General features: G+C 34.4%; 2 protein-coding genes across 2 annotated transcripts; one reads left to right on the top strand and one right to left on the bottom strand.

Moving 5' to 3' along the window:
• Positions 1-5,408: 5,408 nt before the first annotated feature.
• LOC132171600 (zinc transporter 5) lies at positions 5,409-11,160 on the bottom strand. Its single transcript, XM_059582964.2, has 3 exons — positions 10,409-11,160; positions 9,333-9,482; positions 5,409-5,851 (listed from the first exon to the last, which is right to left on the bottom strand). The coding sequence occupies exons 1-3, from the start codon at positions 10,988-10,990 to the stop codon at positions 5,540-5,542; spliced, it is 1,044 nt and encodes a 347-aa protein (XP_059438947.2). The 5' UTR covers positions 10,991-11,160; the 3' UTR covers positions 5,409-5,539.
• An 11,116-nt stretch (positions 11,161-22,276) lies between these two features.
• Positions 22,277-24,134, top strand: LOC148589801 (uncharacterized). The gene is made up of 6 exons (XM_088515121.1): positions 22,277-22,406; positions 22,458-22,648; positions 22,732-23,006; positions 23,150-23,236; positions 23,304-23,487; positions 23,565-24,134. The coding sequence occupies exons 1-6, from the start codon at positions 22,277-22,279 to the stop codon at positions 24,132-24,134; spliced, it is 1,437 nt and encodes a 478-aa protein (XP_088371247.1).
• The last annotated feature ends 233 nt before the right edge of the window (positions 24,135-24,367 follow it).

The raw sequence follows: 24,367 nt of genomic DNA, 5'->3' as shown, positions 1-24,367 counted from the left end.
ATATGAAGTCATCTCGAAATTAGTAAATTAGGGTTTATGGGTTTAATTCCTTGTTAATTAAATGAGTCATATTATAGTTGAATTAGATATTCTTATATCTATGCTTCAATACGATTCAAACTCGATACGTGACATTTAGGGTTGACTATTTTTGATACAACGTGGGAATTCGAGATAAACCTAACATAAAATTTGCGATTAGAGTCGAAGAGTTAAACTGTTTAGTTAAATGAGTCGAGTTAAGGTCGACCTATATAATCATGTATCTACGGCTCGACACGACCAAAACTCGATATACGGATACGAATCCCTGCGCACAATGTCCATGTAACCACAAATTGTCTTACGTACCTTCTGTTTGGCTGACGCAGCAGAAGGCATGTAATCGTAAGTGGGATATCAAGTGAGATTGAGAATTCCCCTTCGATTGTCCCAACAACTCTGAAGAAATTAATTAATAAAACCCTAATGACATAGATGATAGATGACAGATGATAGATGCCGAGATTTGTTTATGACAAGTTTCCTTTGAACTTGAGATTTTATTATTATGCTAAAAAATTCATGGCCTTTCTTATCAGATAAGTGTAGCATATTTATATTATTTTTCCGACTGTAATGTCAGCCACATCAATATGACTTTAGCGTGACAAAATTGATATGATATGGGAAATCCATATTAAGATTCCTCCCTCAAACGTCTCGTTTCAAAGTGTGAATAGTAACACATAAATAATAATATTATTCAATCGTCACTAATTTATAAATAATGACATTTGAAGAGTAAAACGTCGCATTTTAGTGATATTAACTTAAATAGGACAAGTATCATAATTTTATTAATTCTAATGTTTTACGCTATCAGAATATGTTAAATAAGTGAACGGAATTTGACTGAATTGACTATTTTTTTTTTTTTTTGGGCATACCTTAAGGACATTTGAGTTTATTTTAATATTATAAGAAGTTAATTGCAAATCAAATAAACCGCATGGACAGATTTTGTATTTTTCCCTAAAACTTTTACCACTGCCAGTGATAGATCCTACTAGAATCCTCAGCAAGTCGTTGGACTTTCTGATAACTACACTAATGAAGGAACCATAATCACTTTTTTACTTCTATTAAACTTAATCATCATGAAAGAGACATTTTCCTCATTGATTTTTTTTTGTTTTTTGGTGTGTGAAAAGAGAGATTTTGTCTACCAAGCAAAAGGCTTTCACCTAGCTCAGAAAAAAAAAAAAAAAAAAAAGTGCTTAAACTTAAGCCTGCATTATTGCTTCCTAGAATGTTACTTTTAAACAGGATCTTTTGATTGACTATTGCCTCTTGGCTCTTACATCTCTTGGATTTTCTTAACTCTTGGAGTTAATCTTCTTATTAAGAGTTATAAAATGCAAATCTTGACTTTGAAGTTGGTAGAGTTACTAGTAGAAGTATTTCTTTAATTAATATAAATAATAGGTAAAAGATCTGTTTAGTCCTAGATTTTAGTGCCAAAAGGTCAATGAGAGCTGTGGAGAAGTGGGATTATATTTTAATTAACATTTAAAAAAAAAAAAATTCAAGTTAAGGTTTAAAATAAATGATCATTTACTCTGATTAAAATAAGTGGCCATGAATTCAAACCTATCTCCATGTTATACCTTCTATTTAAATTAATAATTTTATATACGATAAAAAGTGTTATAGTAATGATTAAATAATAAAATTTATTATTAAAAAAAAAATTAAATTCCCTAAGCTAAGTAGATCATGAAATTCATCACTGATTAGGGACTTGAAGAATATTAGCTTGACTCCTAGGCGACCCATCAATTCTCGGACGAAGATCCTCTTCAATCCAAAAAATGAACCGAAAATAATTCAATTCTTATGAAAGTAAGGGCAATTCAAATTGGATCGGAGAGGATCCAAATCCTCAAATCTCAATCTATTTTCTTTAATTACCCTCTTAATTATTACCGATAATTTTTTAAAAAATTAAATAATAATAATAATAATAATAATAATTCATCACAGCTTTATGGTCCCATTCTTAAAAAATACCATCCCATGCCTAACATTTATTAATGGTCACGAATTGCACAAATGGCCAATTTTTTAATTTGGGGATCAAAATATGGTTTGTTTGTTTGGGATGGAGAAAGTCATCAACCACTCCCAAAAGGATACCTCACAAGGGGACAAACCTTGATTTAAATATTATATCTTGGATTATATTTATTAGTAAAAGATTCTTGATGACAGGCCCATATGGGCCTCCTCTCCGTTTTTGGTATCCTACTCCCAATGATCCGTAGACCCAGCTTGTGACTTTTTCTATGGAGTTTGCTTTCTTTTTCAACGAGTCCCTAATCCTCATCACCTTGACTAATGCTTCTATGGGAGTCATCCAAAATAGAACTAATACAAGCATTTTAATATTGATGCAGGAAAAAATAATAATAATTAATGACAAAATTCCGTGTTAATTCAAAGTCTTACCGTATAGGATAGAAATTGCAGAAAAAAAAAAAGAACGTGGAAGAAGAACTGAAAAAGGAATTAAAGTTATTAAATTCAAAAGGAAGGGAAAATGGATTGAGTCACACAATTCAAAGAGAAAGAAAATACGGTAGAGTCTCAGCACCAAGAAAGAAGAGGAAAAATGCAATAAATACTCTTAAGTGTTCACTTTTTGATGTGGCAGTGAAAATCATCATTGGATAGTACATATAATTTCATTTGTTATTTCATCCAATAGTAATTTTTACAGCATCAGGGAATGAGCACTTAAGAGTATATGTAGTACTCTTGAAAAATAAGAGTCTCACCTCAAAAGAACAAGAATAATGCTATTCTTCACGTCCATTTATAACTGTTATTTCATACCGACTGACATGACGTGTTTTAAGTGACTTTTTATATAAGCAACTTAAACACATCATGTAACCGGTGTCAAATAAATATGACAAATGAGTGTGAACTTAATCAAAGAATAAAATATGTTTATTCATCAACCACGTTTGCATTTGAAAATAGGACTACTACTTCACTTAAATAGACCCATTCACCAAATCCTAACCCTAATCCTAATTTGACCGATCGACTTTGAGCTAAACCCATTATTAATTACAAAATAATAAACTCGTCTTATCCGCATCAAACATCAAGCCCTCTACCAAACAATTAAAAAAAAAAAAAAAAAAAAAAAGCAATCCTTACGACGTGCATCATGCATCCCTCGTGATTTGGATTATCAAAATCCAGGTAAAAAACATTTTTTTTAAAAAAAATTGGTGCGATGAGGACCACCCGCGACCATTTTTAACAAAGATCATGTCCTTCCTCGAACAACAACCATGGTCGCCATTGTTGACTTATAAGCTGATTAACCAAACACAGATATAAATTGCCCACACGGATGTTGAAAAATAAGGTAGCCCACATGCAACAGGAGTGCCAGTTTGTTGAATTGGGAAGGGTGTCGGCAAAACTGGATCTAATAAACAAGAAAATTTTGCTGGGCACAATGCTTACAAAATGCCCTTGAAATCATCGGCTTTTGTCAACGGTTGAGGTGGCTGCCTTAATTACAACAAGAATAATCTGTTGCATGCAGTGGATCGGCCGAAAGTGCTACCCTTGTCTGCAGCTGATTGATGAGACAAGACAATATATTTGACTAGAAAATATTCTAAGGGAACCAGTTTTCAGTTTTGTCTCTAGATTTTAGAACATGTTGAAAATGTGTTAGAACAATTTACCGTCACTTCTGCATACATACAAAATACAAGCCATTGCATGTGTCGCCGTGTCGGCTACTCAAATTTCATTTGATCAAACTACGTAAGCTATGATCATTTCTTGGGTTTGATAATTAATGGGGTTTTATTTTATTCTTCATTGGTCATTAATTGGCACATGCATTCCATACCCTTTGAGAAGCGCTGAGTCACTGAAAAGTAGTATTTGCCTAGTAGATTGTACATATAACTGTTATATAACTTAATGAACTGTCAGTAAAAATTAACTGTTAGATGAACAATATTTTTTACAAGTGTTAATCTAAGAGCTAATTAATTCGGTTGTATGATAATTAGATAAGAATCTATTACATTCGTTACTTTAACATGCCCATAAACGAGAGCGATGTCAAAGGGTTTTGGGCAGAGCTACTATATCAAGTAACGTGTGAAACTCTATTACCGCTCTACTAGTAAAAAACAAAAAGGGGGACAGAAAAATTGCCGTTTTGCTCATGGTAAAGGATGATTCATCAGCTCTATTCTTGCACACTACAATAATTTTTTTTTTTTAATTTTTATGAATAATATATATATTTTTTCTTTTTCGAAAAAACTTGGCCCACCTACGAAAAAAAAGACTTGAATTTCATAGTGGATCCTTGATTAACGTACAGCAACGCCACCAGTAAATAGGAGGCCCATAGGCCAGAGGACCGGAGCCCAAAAGGATTCATCATTATATTTCCTCAAAAGAAATATAAAAAATGATATATGTGATAAGATTCATAAGAATGGCCGGGGTTGGGCTTACATTATATTCATGCGTGGCAAGCCAAAGCCCAAGCCTCAACCAATCGTAGTAGCCTAATGATTTTATCATTTAATCATTTAATTAATGTTTTAACACTTATCCTTACATGGGAGAATGATCTTCTTCATTTCAAATGATATTGAGAGGATCAAGTTAGTGTAAAACAAGAGGTAATATTGTCTTAACATTAAAGTTGAAGGACAATATTTACAATAGTATCCCTCATTTTACACTAAATTGATACTCTACGTTTCAAATGAAATGGAGATGATCCTATTCCCTTTATGCGTGGACTTAAAATCTCTCTTAATAATTGTAGCTTAACACGTAAAATATTTAATTGAAGAAAAATGCTACATGTAATGTGTATATTTCACATCATTAGAGATTTTCACTCTTACATCAGAGGGTAAGCACTTAAAAGCACATGTAGGATTTTTTTTTTTTTTTTTGACAAGTCCGCACAAGGAAGGATGGAGATTCGAATTTGTGACTTCCAGTTCATGAGGTGTGATCCTCAATTGATTGAGCTATCCATTGGGGTCACATGTAGAATTTTGTTGAATTGAAATGGAAAGTGATCAATGATGTAGACAATGTTCAAATTAAGGATCTTTGTTATGATATTATGTTAAATTACTACTTATTCCAAAAATTTAGGGTAATAGAAAATAAATAATTTAATAATTTAATTAGTATTCTAACACACACACACACACACACACACACACACATATATATATATATATATATATATATATATATATAATATATATATAAGATTGAAGAGATGGAAAGTCTTTAGAAATGGAAAAGGAAACATATCTAATTTCAGACATAGAGATGTATCCTATATCCCCCTATCTATACGACTTGTAAATAGGTCCAACAATTGTAAAGAGTAAAAAACATCTTGATTCAGAATCTTTGGTTCCATTATTACTATTGACACAAACACACACACAAAAAAAAAAAAAAAAAACCCTTAAAACTGTTAAGATTCTCCCCATCTGGCCAAGAGTGACATAAAACAAGCCCCAAGTAGAAGTGCAAAATTAGCTCCAAGTTGGAGCCTAAAATTGCTTAGCATTTTAGGATTCATGAAGTCAGCAGCAAGAAGATCAACAAGTGCCATGTAAATCAGAATTCCAGCAGATGCTGCTAAGAGAGAGCCTTGAACAATGAGTGCTGTTGGGCTATTCTTGTTGTAAATGTTTGATATTCCTATGCCAACAGCTACCCCTGTTGGGGTGGTAAGGGAGAAGAACACTACCATAATTGTGACAGTTTTACACTCAAATTTCGCCTGCAAAATATAAAAATGCCTCCATTGATTTGAAATTTTGAATGCATGGTCAAGCAAAGTTCGATTTTGATTTCAATTTAGAAAGAATATGTGTTAGAATATAAATTAAATGATTAATTTATATTCCTACAAGTTTAAGCTTTTAAGATAAGTGGTGATTTAACAAGGTATCATAGTAGAACTCCTGAGATCAAACCTAACTCTATGGAGTCGGTGTGGGCAATTAATTGAAGATAGCAAAGTCATCCTGAATAGCCTACAAAGCTGGATAGTCGGGCATGTGGGGAGGGAGGCAAACGAAGTGGCCCATTGCGTAGTGAAACTCTAACCGTAACCGCCTTAGCGATTATTAAATTTCACTAACCGCAACTGTAACCGCCTAGCGGCCAACCGCCGGTTAGCGGTTAGTAAAACAAGTAATTGCCCGCTATAACCGCTTTTTCAAAATTGGGCTTTTTGAGCTTTTTTATTTTATTTATTTATTTATTTTTATCATTGTAGCATTTTTTATCCTCATTTGTTTTTTGCATTTTTAGTGTCTTATTGGGCCAAATTGCTATAAAGTGAGCCCATATTGAAAAATCAAAAATATTTTACCCCAAATTTACATTTACTTGTACTTTAAAAAAAAATTCCTTAAATATTAAATCATAACCTGTTAACTTTTTAAAAGAAAAACACAACATATAAAACAAACGTTCAACACAAAATATAAAAAAAAAGTTCAACACAACATATAAAAAAAGTTCAAATAAAACATTAAATGATACAAATAAAACATTAACTTCATCAATCCTTGTACATAACATACTCTCATTTGGTCCTCTAGCAAATCCTGTGGATAAACTCCTAAGTCCTAAATTCATAATGATCTAATGGTCATATACTCATACTTAAATTATATGATCATATTAACTCACAAATCACAAATCACAATTCATATTAATATAATAAAATTATCTTAGATCTAAGAATCTAAGATAGTGTCATATATGTTTTCTAAGTATAAAGTATCTAATAATGCTTTGATTCAATTGCGGCTATAAGTAACAGATTGTTTAATTTAATTGTGATTATCATTGTACATGAATAATATGAATCATATGATTAACTTGTAGACTTATGACTTATGAGTTATGTCATATATATATATATATATATTATTTTTTATTATATAATCATATGATTTAATGATCAATTCATCATGTGATATAATCATATCAATTATAGTGATAATATATAAATTACTAAAATTATAATAATAATACATTAATACTTCAATTGTAGTTATAAGTAACCCATTATTTAATTCAATGTCAATTACTTAATTTGATATTATACGAATCACATTATCATTGTACATTAATAATATGATTAACTTGAATAAAGTATTTGAATTTAATTGAATCATATGATTAAGTATTGATCGTATACGTTATATTATTCAATATGTGATGTACAAATTTAATTGTACTCGCAAGCGCACGAGTCGTGTGCAATATAGTGTGTGTGCAAGTGCGAGGTCGATCCACAGGGAATTGTGTTTGTGAAATTTAATTTCTATCTAAATCAATTATATCTTAACCTAGTTCCGAATGATTTTGATTTTGAAAATAAGCTAACATAAACTAAATAAAATAAAAATAATCAAAAGATAAACGACTAAGGTTTTAGAATTCACCTCACCAAATCAAAGCATACATTCTTATGTTTTCATTCATGCATCCGACAAACAATTAAACCCTATATATGTTCTATTGTTTTTTTATAAACCAATTGAATCATTCGATGAATCCATCTCTATTACAAATCACAACGAATATCCAATTGAGATCAAATCATCCATTGTATCCGTAAATCACAATGGATATAAGTCTCAATCAAATCATTCGATGTATCCGTTGGATGAAACACAACGAATATCCAACAGTTTTACGATTTATAAACAACAATCAATCACAATTTTGTCACACAATTGAACTGAAACGAACATACATTACATTAAACGACGGATTTGTACGAACGAAACATAAAAATATAAAACTAATCAATGGTGAGGCTTCATCTTCAACCTTAGTTGAAGAATTAGCCTCTCATGACAAAAGAAATCATAAAGAAACTAAATTACTTCATTAAAATTAAAAACTTACAAAAGAATTCGAGTTCCAAGCTACAAAAACCCAGAAAACACGGAAAGCGACCAAAAACGGCGCCTCCGGCGCGTCTTCGTCTGATCCCCCTGGTTGTGAGGCTTAGAGGTCTATTTATAGGGCTTAGAAGAGTCCTAGAAACCCTAGTAATCCTAGGAATTTCGGAGATTTAAGTCCAAGCCCAATTAGGTTAAAGAAAACCTAAGCCCAAATCGGAATAGGATTTGCCCAGAATTGCGGTCCTATCTTGCGGCGTGATTTTGGCCTTGCGGCGCTCCGAATTGGGAAAATTCTATTTCACAATGAATTGTATTAGTTTGAGTTAGCTTTCCAATGCCGCTTGAATCACCTCAATCGGATATCTGAGATGAAAGTTATGGTCAAAATACCGAGACGTATTCAGAATCCAATTTTGCATCCAATCCGATTTGACTTCAAATTGAGAAATTCCGAATTAATCCTTTCCTTTATTTGATTAAACTTTAACCATGATTGGTTAAGCTTAACCATATCCTCTAGGTCTTCCCAATTTGCCCCTTTAAGCTTGGAATTTTTCCAGAAATGCTTTCTTTTCTTCCAAAAGCCTATAAAACAAAGAAAATACAAAAATGCAGTAAAATGTCCTAATTAACCAAAACCAAAGGATTAAAACATGCAAGTTAAGGGCTGAAAATATAAATATTTTAGCACTTATCAATATGCATAATTGCATATATGTATAATGTATAATTATAATTTATAACAGATATGGACTTATAAGTTGATAACATACATTGAAACTAAGTCTCTAGATATTTAATTGTTCATTGTTGTATTAGTATGAACTTGCATACTTATGACTTATGAGTATGTATAATTTGTTTTTATATAATTAAATGATTTAATGATCAATTGATCTTGTGATATAATCATATAAATTATAGTGATAATATATTAATACTCAAATTGTGATTTAATTATCTAAAACAAAAATGTGATTTAATCATTAATGATCAATTAATTATGTTATATGTATAAATATTATTATAATTATAATTATAAAAATATATTATATAAAAAGCGGTTAGTAAACCAAATAATCGCTAACCACTAGGCGGTTATAGCGGTTAGTGGTTAAATAACTGCCTGCATTGACACCCCTAAATGTACTTGTTTGGTTTGATTTTATAAAGACTCATTTTTTTAAAAAAACTATTGAATTAGTTATTGTTAGGAAAAAAAAAAGAAAGATAAATCTTAATTGGAACTACCACATTAACATTTTAAATTAATTATTGAATAAAAATGTAATTTATACTATTTCTCTATTTTAAAAGTTTTTTGAAGAGTACCTGAGAAATGCATCCGCCAAGTCCCATGCCTTCAAAAAACTGATGAAAACTCAATGCTGTGATGAGAGGCTTGATTGTCTTTGGACTTCCAGAAGCACCAAGCGATACCCCAATAATCACAGAATGAACCAGAATACCCAACTCCAAAATCTGTACAATATATATATATATATAGAGAGAGAGAGAGAGAGAGAGAGAGGGGAGGAAATTAGAGATGGGGATATATATTGTGTTTTATGTGAGTTCGTATCTTGTTATAATTATGGGTGGTAATTTGTGTTTATGTGTTGGGTTTAAGAGTTATAAGACATATCGAAGCATATGTATAAGACTATCTAAGTTAACCATAATTCGATTAATTTAATTAAACGGGTCAGATCCTTTAACTCTAATCCGCTAATTTTGTGTTAGGCTTATGTCGGATTCACAGGTTGTTTAAAAAATTGTCAGCCCTTATATTGCATATCAGGTTTGAGTAATCTTATGGGTATAAGACTAAAGACTACATACATAGGTTAACCATAACTTGACCCATTTAATAAAATGGGTCAGACCCCAAACCTTAATCCTCTAATTTTATATTGAGTTTCTGTCAAATTTACAAATCGTGTTAAAAATTATTTACCAATATAAGAACTAGAAAGTGGTCTTGGCCCTCAGCCTAGTCATTATTTATTTATTTTCGGTTATTGCTGCCTATTATGAATGGTTGGGAATTAGAATATACTTCAGCCCTCGGCTTCATGATGAGACGTTGTGTCTAACCAATTATTGAGCTACTCTTTTAAGGATGATTATTCTGAGGGGTGCCATGAGAAATTTATTTGTTGAGAATTATAGTCCATTCAGCTAATTAAAACAGATATTCAATTAATTTATTTCTGATGGTCTTTAGAAAATTAGAGAGGCACCACTTGGTAAACAAGACAAGCCGGCTATATTATTTTATATACATAAAAAAAAAAAAAAAAAAAAAATTAAAAAAAAAAGTTTGCTTGTTTGGCTTGGTGGGACAGAGATGGAGAGGATAACTGGATAAGCTATCAGAAATGAAGAGTACTGGGGACTTGACATACCTGAGAAATTATGCGCTGCCGGATAAGTTGAGGTGAATCCAATCTCTCCAACACAAATTCAGCACCATGATGATCAGCATGTTCATGATCACTTCCCTCATTTGCATCCAACGGCTGAGCTTTCCTCAGCTCAGACCTCTTCTGGTACCCTGTAGCAAATGCCTCCATCATCAGAGTCCCAATAGCCGACAACATTGCAACAAAGCCGGCAAACGGAAACTTCCCCCACGGATTTTGACTAAGGCATGGGCTCCTTAAACTCTCATAGGCATCAGGAAGTACGTGGATGAATCCTGTTGCCAAGATTACCCCTGCTGCGAAGGCCTTGATGAGGAAGTAAACACCTTTCTCTGGGTGTAAAAATGGCATCTTCTTTATCAAAAATGGAAGGCAAACTCCTAGTGCACTTGCAAGGAGGATCGCAGCCATGCCGATTAGCTTATATTTGAGTGCATCGGATGTTTTTGGATCTTCTTCTTTGGATTCACATTTCCCCTTTGAAGAAACTGAAATGGGGCCAACGAGGAGAATGAGAGAAATGGTGGCTAAGAATTTGCTCGAGAGGCTTTGGAACTTGGTCATCTCTTCTGGATATTCCTAATAATTTAGCTGTTTCTTCAGAATATATTGATGCTCTTGTGTAGATTGTGTTTGTATGAGAGAGAGAGAGAGAGAGAGAGAGAGAGAGAGAAACCATGTCTATGATACACAACCTCATAGCAAGATTCCGTAAGTGTAGGGTTTGAAGGGAATTTGTGATAATGACTTTTGGTTTTGTTTTGGAAAAAATGTTTTGATGCAATATAAATAAAGATTGTTTTTGTGTTTTTAGAAGTATTTTGTATTTGGCTTGTTTGTTAATGTTTTTTATCTTTTAGAAGAGAAAACAAAAGACTGGTAACAAGAATTTTACAAACCCAGAAAAGACAAGGGCTGACAAAAAATGAGATTTTAAACTAAATTACACAAAATGTATCATATGGGGGAGTCTATTTTTTAAAAATTGTGATTTGAAAATGTAAAAAATTTATGTTTTTAAATCGCAGGCCAAAAGGTGTGTTTTTTAAAATACACAATTTTTTGAAAGCTAAACGATAATTTTACTAAATGTTTAACTACATTTTTAAAAATCGTGTTTTTAAATTGCACGTTTTGAAAATGAATGCCAAGCATTGGTAGACCAAGATGAAAGCATCATAGATGTAAAATTATGTTCAGTTAATGAGAGACAACAAGATTAGAAGAGTAGGTTAACGAGAAAGGCTGGGGTCAATATTTTTTCTATATTTGACTCATCTCATCTTACAAATCAACTATTAGATTTGTAGACTTATATAAATTCTACATAAATTAATGATGGACCCCACAAATCTAATGATTGATCTATTGAATTTGTAGACAAATATGTATAAAATATGAGAAACTTATTGACCCATAACATTTCTCATAACTTTATTATATATTTTATTATGTATGCTTGCCTGCCAATGTGCCACATTCAGATTGGCATGCACCCACTAGCAATCAGGAGCAACTTACAAGAGCTTGTGATAAGTGATAACGTGGGGACGTTTTCTCCTCCATTGAGTTTTTGCAAGGATGCATGGTTCAACAATTATATATATATATATATATATATATATATATATATATAACGAATAATCCACAATAATAAAAAAGAACATCTTGCGGTAATTATTTAATAAATTTATTTCACCGAATAATATCTTTTGAGGATTTGCTGTGTTTATCTTTTCGGTTAATTTCTTCGTGAAATTCTTACAGAAAGGGGGTAGTGTGGTTAAAATCTATGTATGTAAATTGTCTTTTTGCGCAGATGCATGAACCATCACATGAATTAAGCTCACAAGTTGGCTTGTCTAGCCTTGATGGTTTTGATTGTACAAGAAGATGCCAGAACAAAGAGGAGTTAAAAGATGACTTGGCAATTCAGTAGAGGTTACTCCGATACTTTAAGTCAATAGAAAATGTAGAAAAGTGACTGAGAAAACAAAAGCGTTTGGTTAAGATAAAATGATGATACTCTTCAACGATTGAACCCATATTTCTTTTATAGAGTATTTCTCACTCATAATTATTTAATTTGAGAGAAGGTTTGGGGCTTAACAGAATTCAATTGTATGGCCCTCGCTTCCTTAGCTCACGCCTCTGTCACTCTTTGGTTGTAACGAAATGACAATCGTCTAGGTGGCAGGGGATGAGATATTGTGGACGTACATGGTTATGGTGCATTTGTTATTGCGATTTTATAGACAAAAATTACAATTTTAAACTAAATTGCAAAAAATTGATAGTTCGGGATTTTGTTTTTAAAGAATTTGAGATTTGAAAACACACAATTTTAAAAGTTAAACTGCGATTTTAAAGGCTAAATTACTGATTTGTCAAAGGCTTAACTGTATTTTTAAACATCACATTTTCAAATTACACTTTAAAATTATAACCTCAAACAAACTCTTAATCCAGCCATCCTAACCGGTTAAGATTAGGTTGACTTAAATATTATAGGCTTGGCCAGCTAGACGTTAGTATTGCCACTAGGCTTGGCTCAAGGTAATGCCAAAAGTGGGTCGATTCAAAAACTATAAAAAGCCAGCTTAAGAAGATATTTATTATATGGTGCACCACTATCAATCCTTTTCTCCACTTTAAACGCATTAATTTTATAGTCATAATTTAAACCATCTCTCTCTCTCTCTATATATATTAGTCATCAACACATTTTGTCAATCTTTTCTTATTATTAGTTTTCTTTAGTTAGAGGGGGGCAAAAGACAAATGGAAGTCAGTACGTGCATGTGCTAATTAACATATTTTCACAAATTTGCAATTTGTTTACATAAAACAAGCTACATCAATTAATAGAATATGAATATAATAAATAAGTGTGACGAGCAGTGACATGTTTGAAATTTACCTATTTTTATTTTCTGAAAATGGCTTTTAATAAACTGTAAGAAAATCAAAACTTAAAAGCATAGCTGTTTCAACAATTTTGTTTTTCCTAAATTAAAATTTAAAAAAATTCAACTTGATGTTTTTTTTAAACATATTATTTTCTCGAATAATGTTTTAAAAGCAGTTTTTGAAAACATGTTTACACTTCGGTAGATCATTTTGGAACAGCTTTATATTTTTTGAATTAAAAAATAAAAGCTTAAAACGAAACATATTTCCACCTCACTAAATACGGAAATGGATCATCTCCATTTCAAGTGAAATGGTGAAATGGAGAGGATTCACTTGAAATGGAGAGGATCCATTTCGTGCAATTAGGAGGGCATACTTGTCCAAAACATTTTGTCCAATAAATAAATGAATATAAATTAAATAATTAAATACATTTTTTGTTATCACTTTTAAGGGATTTTTTTTTTTTTTTTTTGTATTTGTATTTGTATTTGTAATAGTAGAATAGACAACTCTTCAAAACCATAGGTACAAGCATAAATTTTAAGGACATAAATTATTAGTGGGTTGTAAGAATTCCTCCAACTCAATCTTTAAAAGTGTCATATGTATCTATTTTGTTATAATAATAATTATTATTTTTTCTAATAAAAAGAGGACAAAGATACGAGATCGATAGTGGAGATTTTAGATTTTAGATTTTACTTTTTTTTTTTTTTTGGTAAATATATTATAAGTTCTTGAGTTGATGCACCAAAAATTTTATCTCCCTAAGTTTTATTTTATTTGTTTTATTTTTATTTTTATTTTTTTTTTCCAAAAATTTACTCTTTAGGTCAATTAAAATGCCAGTAAAATTCTTACCTTCAAAATTTTCTAACCCAATCAAAACGTATCGTTTTACCACATCAACATATTAATTTTTTTTATTAATTTAATTTAAAAAATTAAATCTTAAAAAAAAAAAAAAATACCAAAGAGAGTGTTAACGGTGGGTAAGGTGTGAAAAATTTTGAGAGAGAGGACAAATTTGGATTTGGGGTCTTGGAAAAAAAATAAAAAAATTACCAAATATATGGTTGTTAGAAAGTTAGAAACCATTGATCTGTTCTTTTTCTTTTTTATTTTTATTTTTTTGATCTGTTCATTGATCTGTTCTTCTTCTTCTTTTTCTTTTTCACCTCCTACCACTTCACAACTGGAAATTTTTTTTCAGAGACCCCAAATCCAGATCTGGGATAACTAAAAAATAACAAGGTGAAAATTTTTTTCATCCAAACCACTGCTGACTTAAAAAAGACCGGTAAAACTTATAAATTCACCTATCTCCTGCTTCTTTGACCGATGTGGGACAAACCCTTTAGGCACCTAACATATTTCAATGGAGGCCATTGGGTCCCGTTTAGGCATTTTCCATTTGTCAACATATTGGGAACTACTTTTTAGTATTTTGATTACTGTGCAAAAGTCGCTGCACATGCATTTTCTTTTGTCATTGCTCTCTAGTTGCGAATTTGTCAAGGGATGAGGAGCTGAGTACCATAAAATGTGGGCTCAGACAAGAATTTGGATTTTGTTTTCTTCTGTTTGGTGCATCTACATGGGTGTGATTCTATCATTTCATTTCATGCACTACAGGGTGGTGATAAAAACTTATTGTTAGGGAGCAAATACTTTAGTCTTTTACCACTCCTATGTTCCTTATCAACCAGCAGGATGTGAGTTGGGAATAGCTTCCGCATGTTTTGTTCAGCAAGGAAAACCAAAAACAAAAAGAGAGAGAGAAAATACCTCCTACTAGACATATAAAAACAAGTAATAAGTAATAATTCGATTATGCTATGTCTTTAATTATTGTAAAAGTGTATTTGGTAATCATTTTAATCAATTATTTCAAAATATTTTGGACCAAGTAAGACTTTAATGGATTCTTTAACTCTTAGATTTGTTCACTTTAACTATAATTGAATGAAATATTTGTGGTTTTTTATTATCTTTTAGTTGAAATTGAACTATGTGTATTTATTATAATATCCATTTTGAGATAAATAAACTTTCAGTTCAATTTGGATAATGTTGTTGTAGACCAAAGTCGATAATTTTGAGTGGTTACGTACCCGCTAATTGTGAGACTAATCATGATAAATTATTAGGGTTTAGTGGTTCAATGTAGATAATGTTGTTGTACACCAAAAAACTATGATTTTAGGAAAAAATATAAAAAAGCCTCCAAAATTACCAGCCGTTTTCGATTTAGTCCCATAATGTTCCAAAAGTGATAAAGTAGCCCCCAAAACTATCAAACTATTGCATTTTGGCCACTCTGTTAGTCAAAACCGTCAGTTTGGACAGAAACTGCAAAACGACGTCGTTTGATTACGGGTAAGTTACTACAATGCCTTTGTATGATTTTTTTTTTTAAAAAAAAAAAACAAAGAAGCAAAACATTAGGGTTCCCTTACCCTAAGCAAAACGGCCCTGTTTTGCTTAGTGGTAAGGATTAATACTGAAAGGGAGTCCCTACTATGCGGCTATGCTGCAAAAGGGATATTTTGCAACATCAACTCTTGTGGCGACACATCACCGAGCTCATTTTGAATAAATAAAATCAAAGCAGCAAACCAAAAAACAAACCGGCGCTAGCAAACCCACCCCCACCGGCACCGGAGAGCACACAACCGGTCAGCATCACCGGCCAGCGAAAACCAGCTTTCCGCCCAAAAAAATCAGCATCGCCGACCAGCTTTCTTTTTCCCAAACCCTCTTTTTCTTGTTCACAATTACCTACCTAAATTAATAGGCAAATAATTGTGTGTTTTACCCGCAAGTGCACGAGGTCAACACAGTAGTACAATGTGCAAATACAGAATCATTCCCACGAGGATTGCTGAATCTTGCTTAAAATCAATTCCAAAAGTAAACTAAAACAAAGATTGAGTTGAGTTGATAATGATAAAAAGGTAGGGCTTTGATATCCACCGCTAATTATATTTAGTTAATATATCAATATGCCAATATTTTGATCATGTTATGAATATCTAATGTTTGTCAACCTAAGGGCATTGGTGTATACTCCTTAAGCTATTGATTTCCCTAAGCAACGAATTAGGCATGAGTGTCTACTCTAATTCTTTTCTTTCTTAAAGGATTTAGCATGGATGTATATTAAGTTGTTCTTTAGGAAAGCATAAAAACTATGGAAATCGACAAACACATGAAGCCTAGGGCATGGGTGTCTACTCCCGGTTCCCCATGTTGATTAACCCAAGAACCCGGTGTGGATTACTTTTGTTACTTACGTTAAACCCAGGACTCAGTCATCCAAATTAATTTAACTAACTAGTCCATACCACATGCTCATGTTGATTAGGCACACAAATATGAGGAATTCATGAAACTAGGTATTAATCAAGTTAGATATCATAACAAGATCATCACAGAGGCCCCAATATTGAAATATTAAATAAACATAACTAGGGCTTCAATCTAGCCCTACTAATGAATTAGCTACACATAAAATTAATGTTAAACATCTTCATAAAAGAAAAGAAAAGAAAAGAATAAACCCGAGACTTGAAATTCAAGAGCTCCTTTTCTTCTCCTTACAAGGCACCCCTATTCTAGAGGCTTAAGGGTCTATTTATAAGTTTTAGAAGTCCTTGACAAAGTAGTAAACCTAGGGATTTCGTAGGGTTTTGAGACCTATTACAATTGGGAGTTGGAAAACCCTAATATGGAAAGCAGGACATTCTGGCCGCCGCTTGGGCTTTGTTTGGTAATGGGGATAGGGTTGGCCCAAACACTGTTCATCACAATTTCCCAAAAAAATCAACATCAAAACATTCTAACTTTTTCACTTTTAATATCAAATCATTCACTTTTTATTATTATTCAAATAAAAAAATCACTACAAAACAAAACTTTTTCACTTTTCCATACCACTTTTTCATTTTTTTCATACCAAACATTCTTACTTTTTTTTCACATCAATCTACATCAACTACAGTGCTTAGGCCATCCCATTTACCAAACACCCCCTTGATGTGTCTCCTGTGCATGGGTGCGATCGATCGCAGCCCATGTGCGCTCGATCGCAGGTCTGCGATTGATCCTTCTTCTGTCATGCGCTCGATCGCTCCTGGCCTGATTTGTGCTGTGTCCTCTCGGGTACTGCTCTCGATCGCAGATACCTTGTGATCGATCGCAGTGTCAGGGAGCTCCAATTTTTCCCATCTTCTCTCTTTGTGCCCAAATCGTCTAGATTTACTTCATTTTCTTCCAAAAGCTTGCAAAAGTATGAAAAACACAAAAATGAATTAAAATGGCCTAATTAACTAAAATCAAAGGATTAAAACATGCAAGTTAAGGACTGAAAATATGAATATTTTAGCACTTATCACTTTTCTTTCTCCCAAACCCAGCATCGCCGTCCAGAAAAACCCTCTTTTCTTTCTCCCAAACTCTCTTCTCTTCATCCAGAAAAAAACCAGAAAAAGGGCCAGCAAAAAAACAAGAAAAAACAAAACAGAAAAAATCAACAAACCAGAAAAAACAAATCCCAAACTCCAAATCCCCTCTTCTTCCCAAACTCCAAACCCCAATCAGCCGAACCAAGAGAGACCCAACAAAATCAACAAAAACAAATTTCTACAATCAGCTACATCAACAACCCAATCAGATATATGGCGAGACCCAGTAAAATCCGGCGAAACCCAGCCTTAAAACTCAATTCTAATGCCTCAAAATCGTTTTTGGATTCAAAACTAAAACCTAGAAGGGAAGATTAACCCTTAGGGAATTTTATCACCCTAAAGGTATCCACCGGAGAGGGCTGCCGGCTGGAGAAAGGAGACCTGTGGGTCTGCCGGCATGACCCAGAGAAGAAAGAAGAAGAGAAAGTGGGAGAGAAAGAGAAGTGCTACAAATTTTCAGTGAAAACGAGAGAAGAAGAGAAGGTGGGAGAGAAGAATTAAGTGTATTAGCTTGTAGAGGTTTTTTTTGCATTTTATTTGCAAGTGGAGTACCCTACATCTTTTCCCACTTCATCACCAACCTACTTGCAATTCACTCTGTGGTTGTGTTCATCTGTGTGAAGTACCTTCCTGTCCACAAGGTCCCAAAAGAAGGAAGGTTCCTTGTAAAGCGGATCGGACCTAACCATAAAAGAGGTTTCTTATGTTTGAGGAAAACGATTGGCTGGATGGGGAAGATGGGACCGGCTGCGCAGAGAAGTAGGTATTTCAGTATTAATCCTTGCCACTAAGCAAAACGGTGCCATCTTCTTGTTTTTAAAAAAATAAATAAATAAAAAAAAAATTCATACATAGGCATTGTAGTAATTTACCAGTAACCAAACGACGTCGTTTTGCAGTTTCAGTACAAACTGACGGTTTTGACTAACGGAGTGGCCAAAATGTAATAGTTTGGTAGTTTGGGGGGCTACTTTATCACTTTTGGAACATTAGGGGGCTAAATCGAAAACAGCTGGTAGTTTGTAGGGCTTTTTTATATTTTTCCCATGATTTTATTGAGTGATTACATACTTGACCATTGTGAGACTAACCATGATAAATTAATATGTTATTTTGCTTTATTAAGAGAGTTTATTGTGTGTTGCGGGCTTTAGTGTGAATTTGAGATAAAAATTATGAGTAAGAGTGTATTCTATATTGTGGATTCTAGCGTGTAAAAGATGAACATCTTATTATTTAGGGGAATGATGAACTTATGAGAGCATATTTTTTTTGTTTTTTGTGTTTTTTTTTTTACATAGATAATAAATCTTGTTGTGATGTCCTCAACTTTGGACAATCATGGTCTATCTCTTTAATTATCTGCCATCGTAATCCTAACGGGGACTAATTATGAATACTAGTATGTATTTCTCAATATCACTTAGTGGTTATAAGTATAGATTTGGTTACGAAGGTTGACACCTATTATATCTGCTGATGAAAATCTAATGAGGAGAAATATCAATCTCTGAGCTCCTTTGGACCATATGGATATACTTTTTTCTTTTAGAATTGGAAATGTTTTTATATGATTTTGTTGCGGTTGGTGTAACGCCTCCAAAATTAGCTTTGGCTAACTTGACAGGATTACTGGCAATTACCATAGTTTAACTAACTTGTGGCCAAATGAGGAATCGCCCCTCTAAGCATTATCAGAGTTAATGCAAAGGAATGTGAAATAAAATATGAGAAAACTATTAAATCATCAAATGGATAAGTAAAATCCACAAATTTAAAGACATGGAGCAACTAATCCATAGTAAAAGGGCAGACCTGATAGCAGTATGAAGATTCTAAAGCAAGGTCCATAGTGGCAACCGTACCACTCTTGGGTTCTAGTGACAAACTTCCTAAAAGGGTAATAACAGCGTAAGTCTAGAGACTTAGTAAGTAAACCTCACAATTAGGTATGATTGAGCCCATTTAAGCAGAAATAAACGTGTAGTTTTGGTAAACATTTTAAAGGAGGTGTTGTCTTCGTTAATACACCTTGTGAGTATGGTTTGGTTAATAAAAAGAATGATGTACTGTCGGTAGCAATCACCTAAGTATTTTAAATGCAGAAAAACTAGTATTTTATAGGTCATAACTCTCATGTATGGTTTACCCGAGATATTATCCCTTCTCAGCAGTGTTGGCGCTGTCCTGATGTACCTGTAATATAACACCGGTGCCTCGGATATTGTACGCTACCATCCATCCCATTAGTGGCACGATCGAGTTCGACCTTGGGTGGCCCACACCACTAGTGATGTACGTCCTATAGTGACCAACCATTAGGGAATGGTTATGCCGGCCACGAAACCATTGGATCCAAAGTTCATATAACAACACACTCAATTGACCATAAAATGAAGTTTATATAGTAGGCCCATGGCCATTATACCGCATGTACCGGTGTACCATATCATACAATGCATCTTAATATTCAATTAATAAAGTAGTTACCAAGTAGTTACAAAATGTAGACATGCTCATATCATACTCATGGAGAGTTAACTGACATATCCCACGTTTTTAAGGAAAGAGTTCGTAAGGGTTTACTTACCATGTGCACTCGCTTGAGTCGTCCGACATTGCTAAATTCTGCTATAACGAAATGCGGCACGTTGTTCTGTGCAATTCTAAAGGACCCTAATGAGTGCCAAATATTATATATTTGGGCTGCTTGACATGTATTTGTTAAGCTTTTAGCTTTGTTATTTTCTGACTTTTGGTTAGTTTTGGTGTTTTGCATGTCATTGAGAGAAAACAGCGGTTTGAAGATGGAAATTTGCAAATAAGTTGAAAGCCCCTAGTAGTGCGATCGAGCGCATAGAGCCACGATCGAGCGCAGATGCGCTCGAGCCCATGCAAGGCACGCTCGAGTGCACATCCATGTCAGCCCTAGCACTCAGTGCTTAAGGCTGCGCTGCAGAACCCCTGAAGACCCAAGTGCGCTCGAGCGCACTCACGCTGACCTGGCAGCGCCTAAGCCCTAGTTTTTTTTTATTATTTATGGCACATTTTTCTTTTGTAAACCTACGTTGGGAGGCGCTGTTTAGAGCATTTTTTCGACCTGTTGTCGTTCTTACGCTCGTTCTACGTTTCTCTTCGTAAGTTCTAGGATTTTTATGATTTCAATTGAATTAATCATGTTGTTTCTAGTCATGAGAAGCTAAAACCTTCAACTAAGGTTGAAGATGAAGCTTTGTCATTGACGAACTCATATATTCTCGTTAGTTTTTCGTACAATTCTGACTTTGAATAAGAATGTTGTAGTTTTCCATTCAATTGGTTGACTTATCTCTTTTAATTGAATGTTATGAGCGATTATGTGGTTGAGTTGGATATTTGATGTGTTTCATCCTTCGGATACATCAAATCATTCGATTGAAATCGGATATCCGTTGATATTCGTTAATCAAACGGATACATATGATGATTTAATTTCAATCGGATATTTGTTGTGATTTGTTAAATGGGTGGATTCATTGAATGATTTAAACTATATTTTTGTAAAACATCGAACAACATTTTGAGCCTAACAGTTTGTCAGTTGTATGAGCAAATACGAGAATATAGAGTTAAGATTTGGCGACGTGAATTTTGAAACCTTAGTGTTTTAATTCATTTGATTTCATTATTTTTCTTTAGTTTACGTTTTGTTTGTACGTCAAAATCACGAAACGCGGAACTAGGTTAAAATAGGGTTAGTTTAAAATAGAAAATTGATTTTTGCTAGCACAACTCCTAGTGGATCGACCTCGCACTTGCACACACTTTACTGCACACAACTCGTGCACTTGCGAGTACAATTAAATTTGCACATCAAATTTTGGCACCATTGCTGGGGAGTTGTTGTTTTTGTTAAAAATTAATTTTTTTGTCGTTAGTTAGATTTTTGTTTTATTTGTATTTTGCAATTTTTAGTTTTTATTTTTATTTTTATTTTTGTTTGTTGTTTCTACCATTTTGATCTAAAAAAAAAGGTGTTTGTTGTTTCTATTTTTTCTGCAGTTTCAGAGAATTTCGGTCCCTGCCAGTGCAATCGATCGCACCCCAAGGACGATTGAGCGCACTCCCACATTGAGCAGCGAGCAAGCGCACCTGCACTCAACACTTTGTGCCTGCGCTCAAGTGCATGTACGCTCGATCGCACTCCAGTGTTGATCAAGCGCACTAACAGAGGGTACCACGCACACTTACTAACAGAGGGTACGACGCACATTTACTAACTGTTGGTACCACCCTAATTTTTCATGGACGCAGAATCAATCGGTGAATCAGGAAAGGGCCCCTCATCATGCTCACAATCAATACCCTCCCAGATTTTCACCAGCTACTACTCATGGTCGCTCGGCCCACTTGCTTACCAAGCTCCCACTCAAGCGCCAGCGTCGGTTCATAGTCATTAGAGGAGACTCTAAGGGACTTCATGAAGATGATTGGCCAATCCATTAGTGACGTGAGGAGTGCAACAAAGGTCAACACCCAAGCGATTGCCAAGCTGGAGAGTCAAATGGGGCAAATCGCAAGTCACTTTGGTGAAAGAGAGAAGGGAAAGTTCCCTGGTTAGCTTGTGCCTAACCTGAAGGGACAATATGCTGTTGGAAGTTCATCAGATCCTACGCATAGGAAAGAGCAGGTGCAATTGATTGTCACACTGAGGTCAGGGAGACAAGTGGACAATCAAGTGGTTCTGCCGGAAGAGAACCCTGCTGTGTCACAAGGGGAAGAGAGTGGCAACAAGGAGAAGAGAGATAATGAGCCATCTATAGCCACACCCACTGTTGAGGATCCTCCTAGGTCATTGGTACCTAAAGCGCCTTATCTTGAGAGATTACAAGCGCCAAGAAAGGAGGGAAGTTTGAGGACATTTTAGAGGTGTTCAAGTAGGTCCAAATCAATATCCCATTTTTGGACGCTATCCAACAAGTGCCTTCATATGCCAAGTTCTTGAAGGACTTGATCACAGTTAAGAGGAGAATGAATGTCCTGAAGAAGGCATTTCTAACCGAGCAAGTTATCTCCATCCTTCAGTGTAAGCTGTCCATTAAGTACAAGGACCCTTGGTGTCCTACCATCTCTTGCACGATAGGGGTCAGGCGAATCGAGAAGGCACTTTTAGATCTTGGGGCGAGTGTGGATCTCCTACCCTATTCAATTTACCTGTAATTGGGGTTAGGAGAATTGAAGCCCATATCCATGACGCTTCAATTGGCTGACAGGTCAATTAAGATACCACGGGGAATCATTGAGGATGCTTTGATCAAGGTGGATAAGTTTTACTTTCCCGTGGACTTCATTGTGCTAGACACAGAGCTGGTCTAGAATGTTGGGATTCAGATACCGGTGATTCTTGGGTGACTATTCTTAGCTACGGCAAATGCCTTGATCAATTGTAAGACATGGGTGATGAAGATTTCCTTTGGAAATATGACAGTGGAGCTGAATATCTTTGATATCAGCAAGCAACCACTTGGCTATGATCAAGTGAGACATGTATGCTTGATAGAGGAGATCATGGAGGAGACCGTGGATGAATCAAGCATTGAGGACCCCCTGGAGGCATGCTTTGCTCAGTTTGGAGAGGATTTAGACTTGGATAAGTTGCTTGAGCAAGCAGATGCAATTTTGGAGACTACTCCTCTGGTGAGCAGTGAGAATGAGGAGATAGCAGTACCTAATCCCTCAAGAAGGAACTTAAGCCTCTACTGGACAATCTTAAGTATAGGTTCCAAGGTCCAGCAGATTCTTTGCCTGTGATTATAACTTCGGACTTGGTTGATGCTCAAGAAGAGAAGTTGTTGGAGGTTTTAAAAGAGCACAAAGAAGGTATTGGCTGGACTATTAAGGATATAAAGGGGATCAGCCCCTTAGTGGTGATGCATAAAATACATCTAGAGGAAAATGCCAAACTATCGAGGGAGACACAGATGAGGCTCAACCCAGCTATGCAGGAAGTTGTGAGGACCGAAGTGATAAAGTTGTTGGATGCAGGGATTATCTATCCAATTTCCGATAACAAGTGGGTGAGCCCAATTCATGTAGTGCCTAAGTGGGTTGGATTGACGTTGATGGTAGTAAAGAACAAGGATGACGACTTGTTTCCAACTTGTATTCAGTCAGGATGGAGAGTTTGCATTGACTACCGCAAGCTAAATGCCGCCACCAGGAAGGATCATTTTTCACTCCCATTCATTGATCAGATGATGGAGCGCTTGGCTGGGCACGCATACTATTGCTTCTTGGATGGTTATTTTGGATATAACCCGGTTCCTGTGGACCCCGTAGACTAGGAGAAGACGATGTTTACCTACCCTTTTGAGACGTTTGCCTACCGTCGCATACCTTTTTTGGTTATGCAATGCACATGCTACTTTTCAGCGGTGCATGATCAGAATGGTGATGATGGCCGGGCGGAGGATCTGGGACCTGGGCGTAATGGACGAAGGATTTAATATTCCTGTTTTATAACCGTTATGATTGATGACAAACCGTTCTTGTTGCTGACATAATTTTGGGAATGGTA

The sequence above is a fragment of the Corylus avellana genome, chromosome 1 (genome assembly GCF_965113065.1).
Source record: "Corylus avellana chromosome 1, dhCorAvel1.hap1.2, whole genome shotgun sequence".
Classification (NCBI taxonomy): domain Eukaryota; kingdom Viridiplantae; phylum Streptophyta; class Magnoliopsida; order Fagales; family Betulaceae; genus Corylus; species Corylus avellana.
The sequence above is the reverse complement of the archived record's forward strand: the minus strand, read 5'-3'. Positions and strand labels throughout refer to the sequence as shown.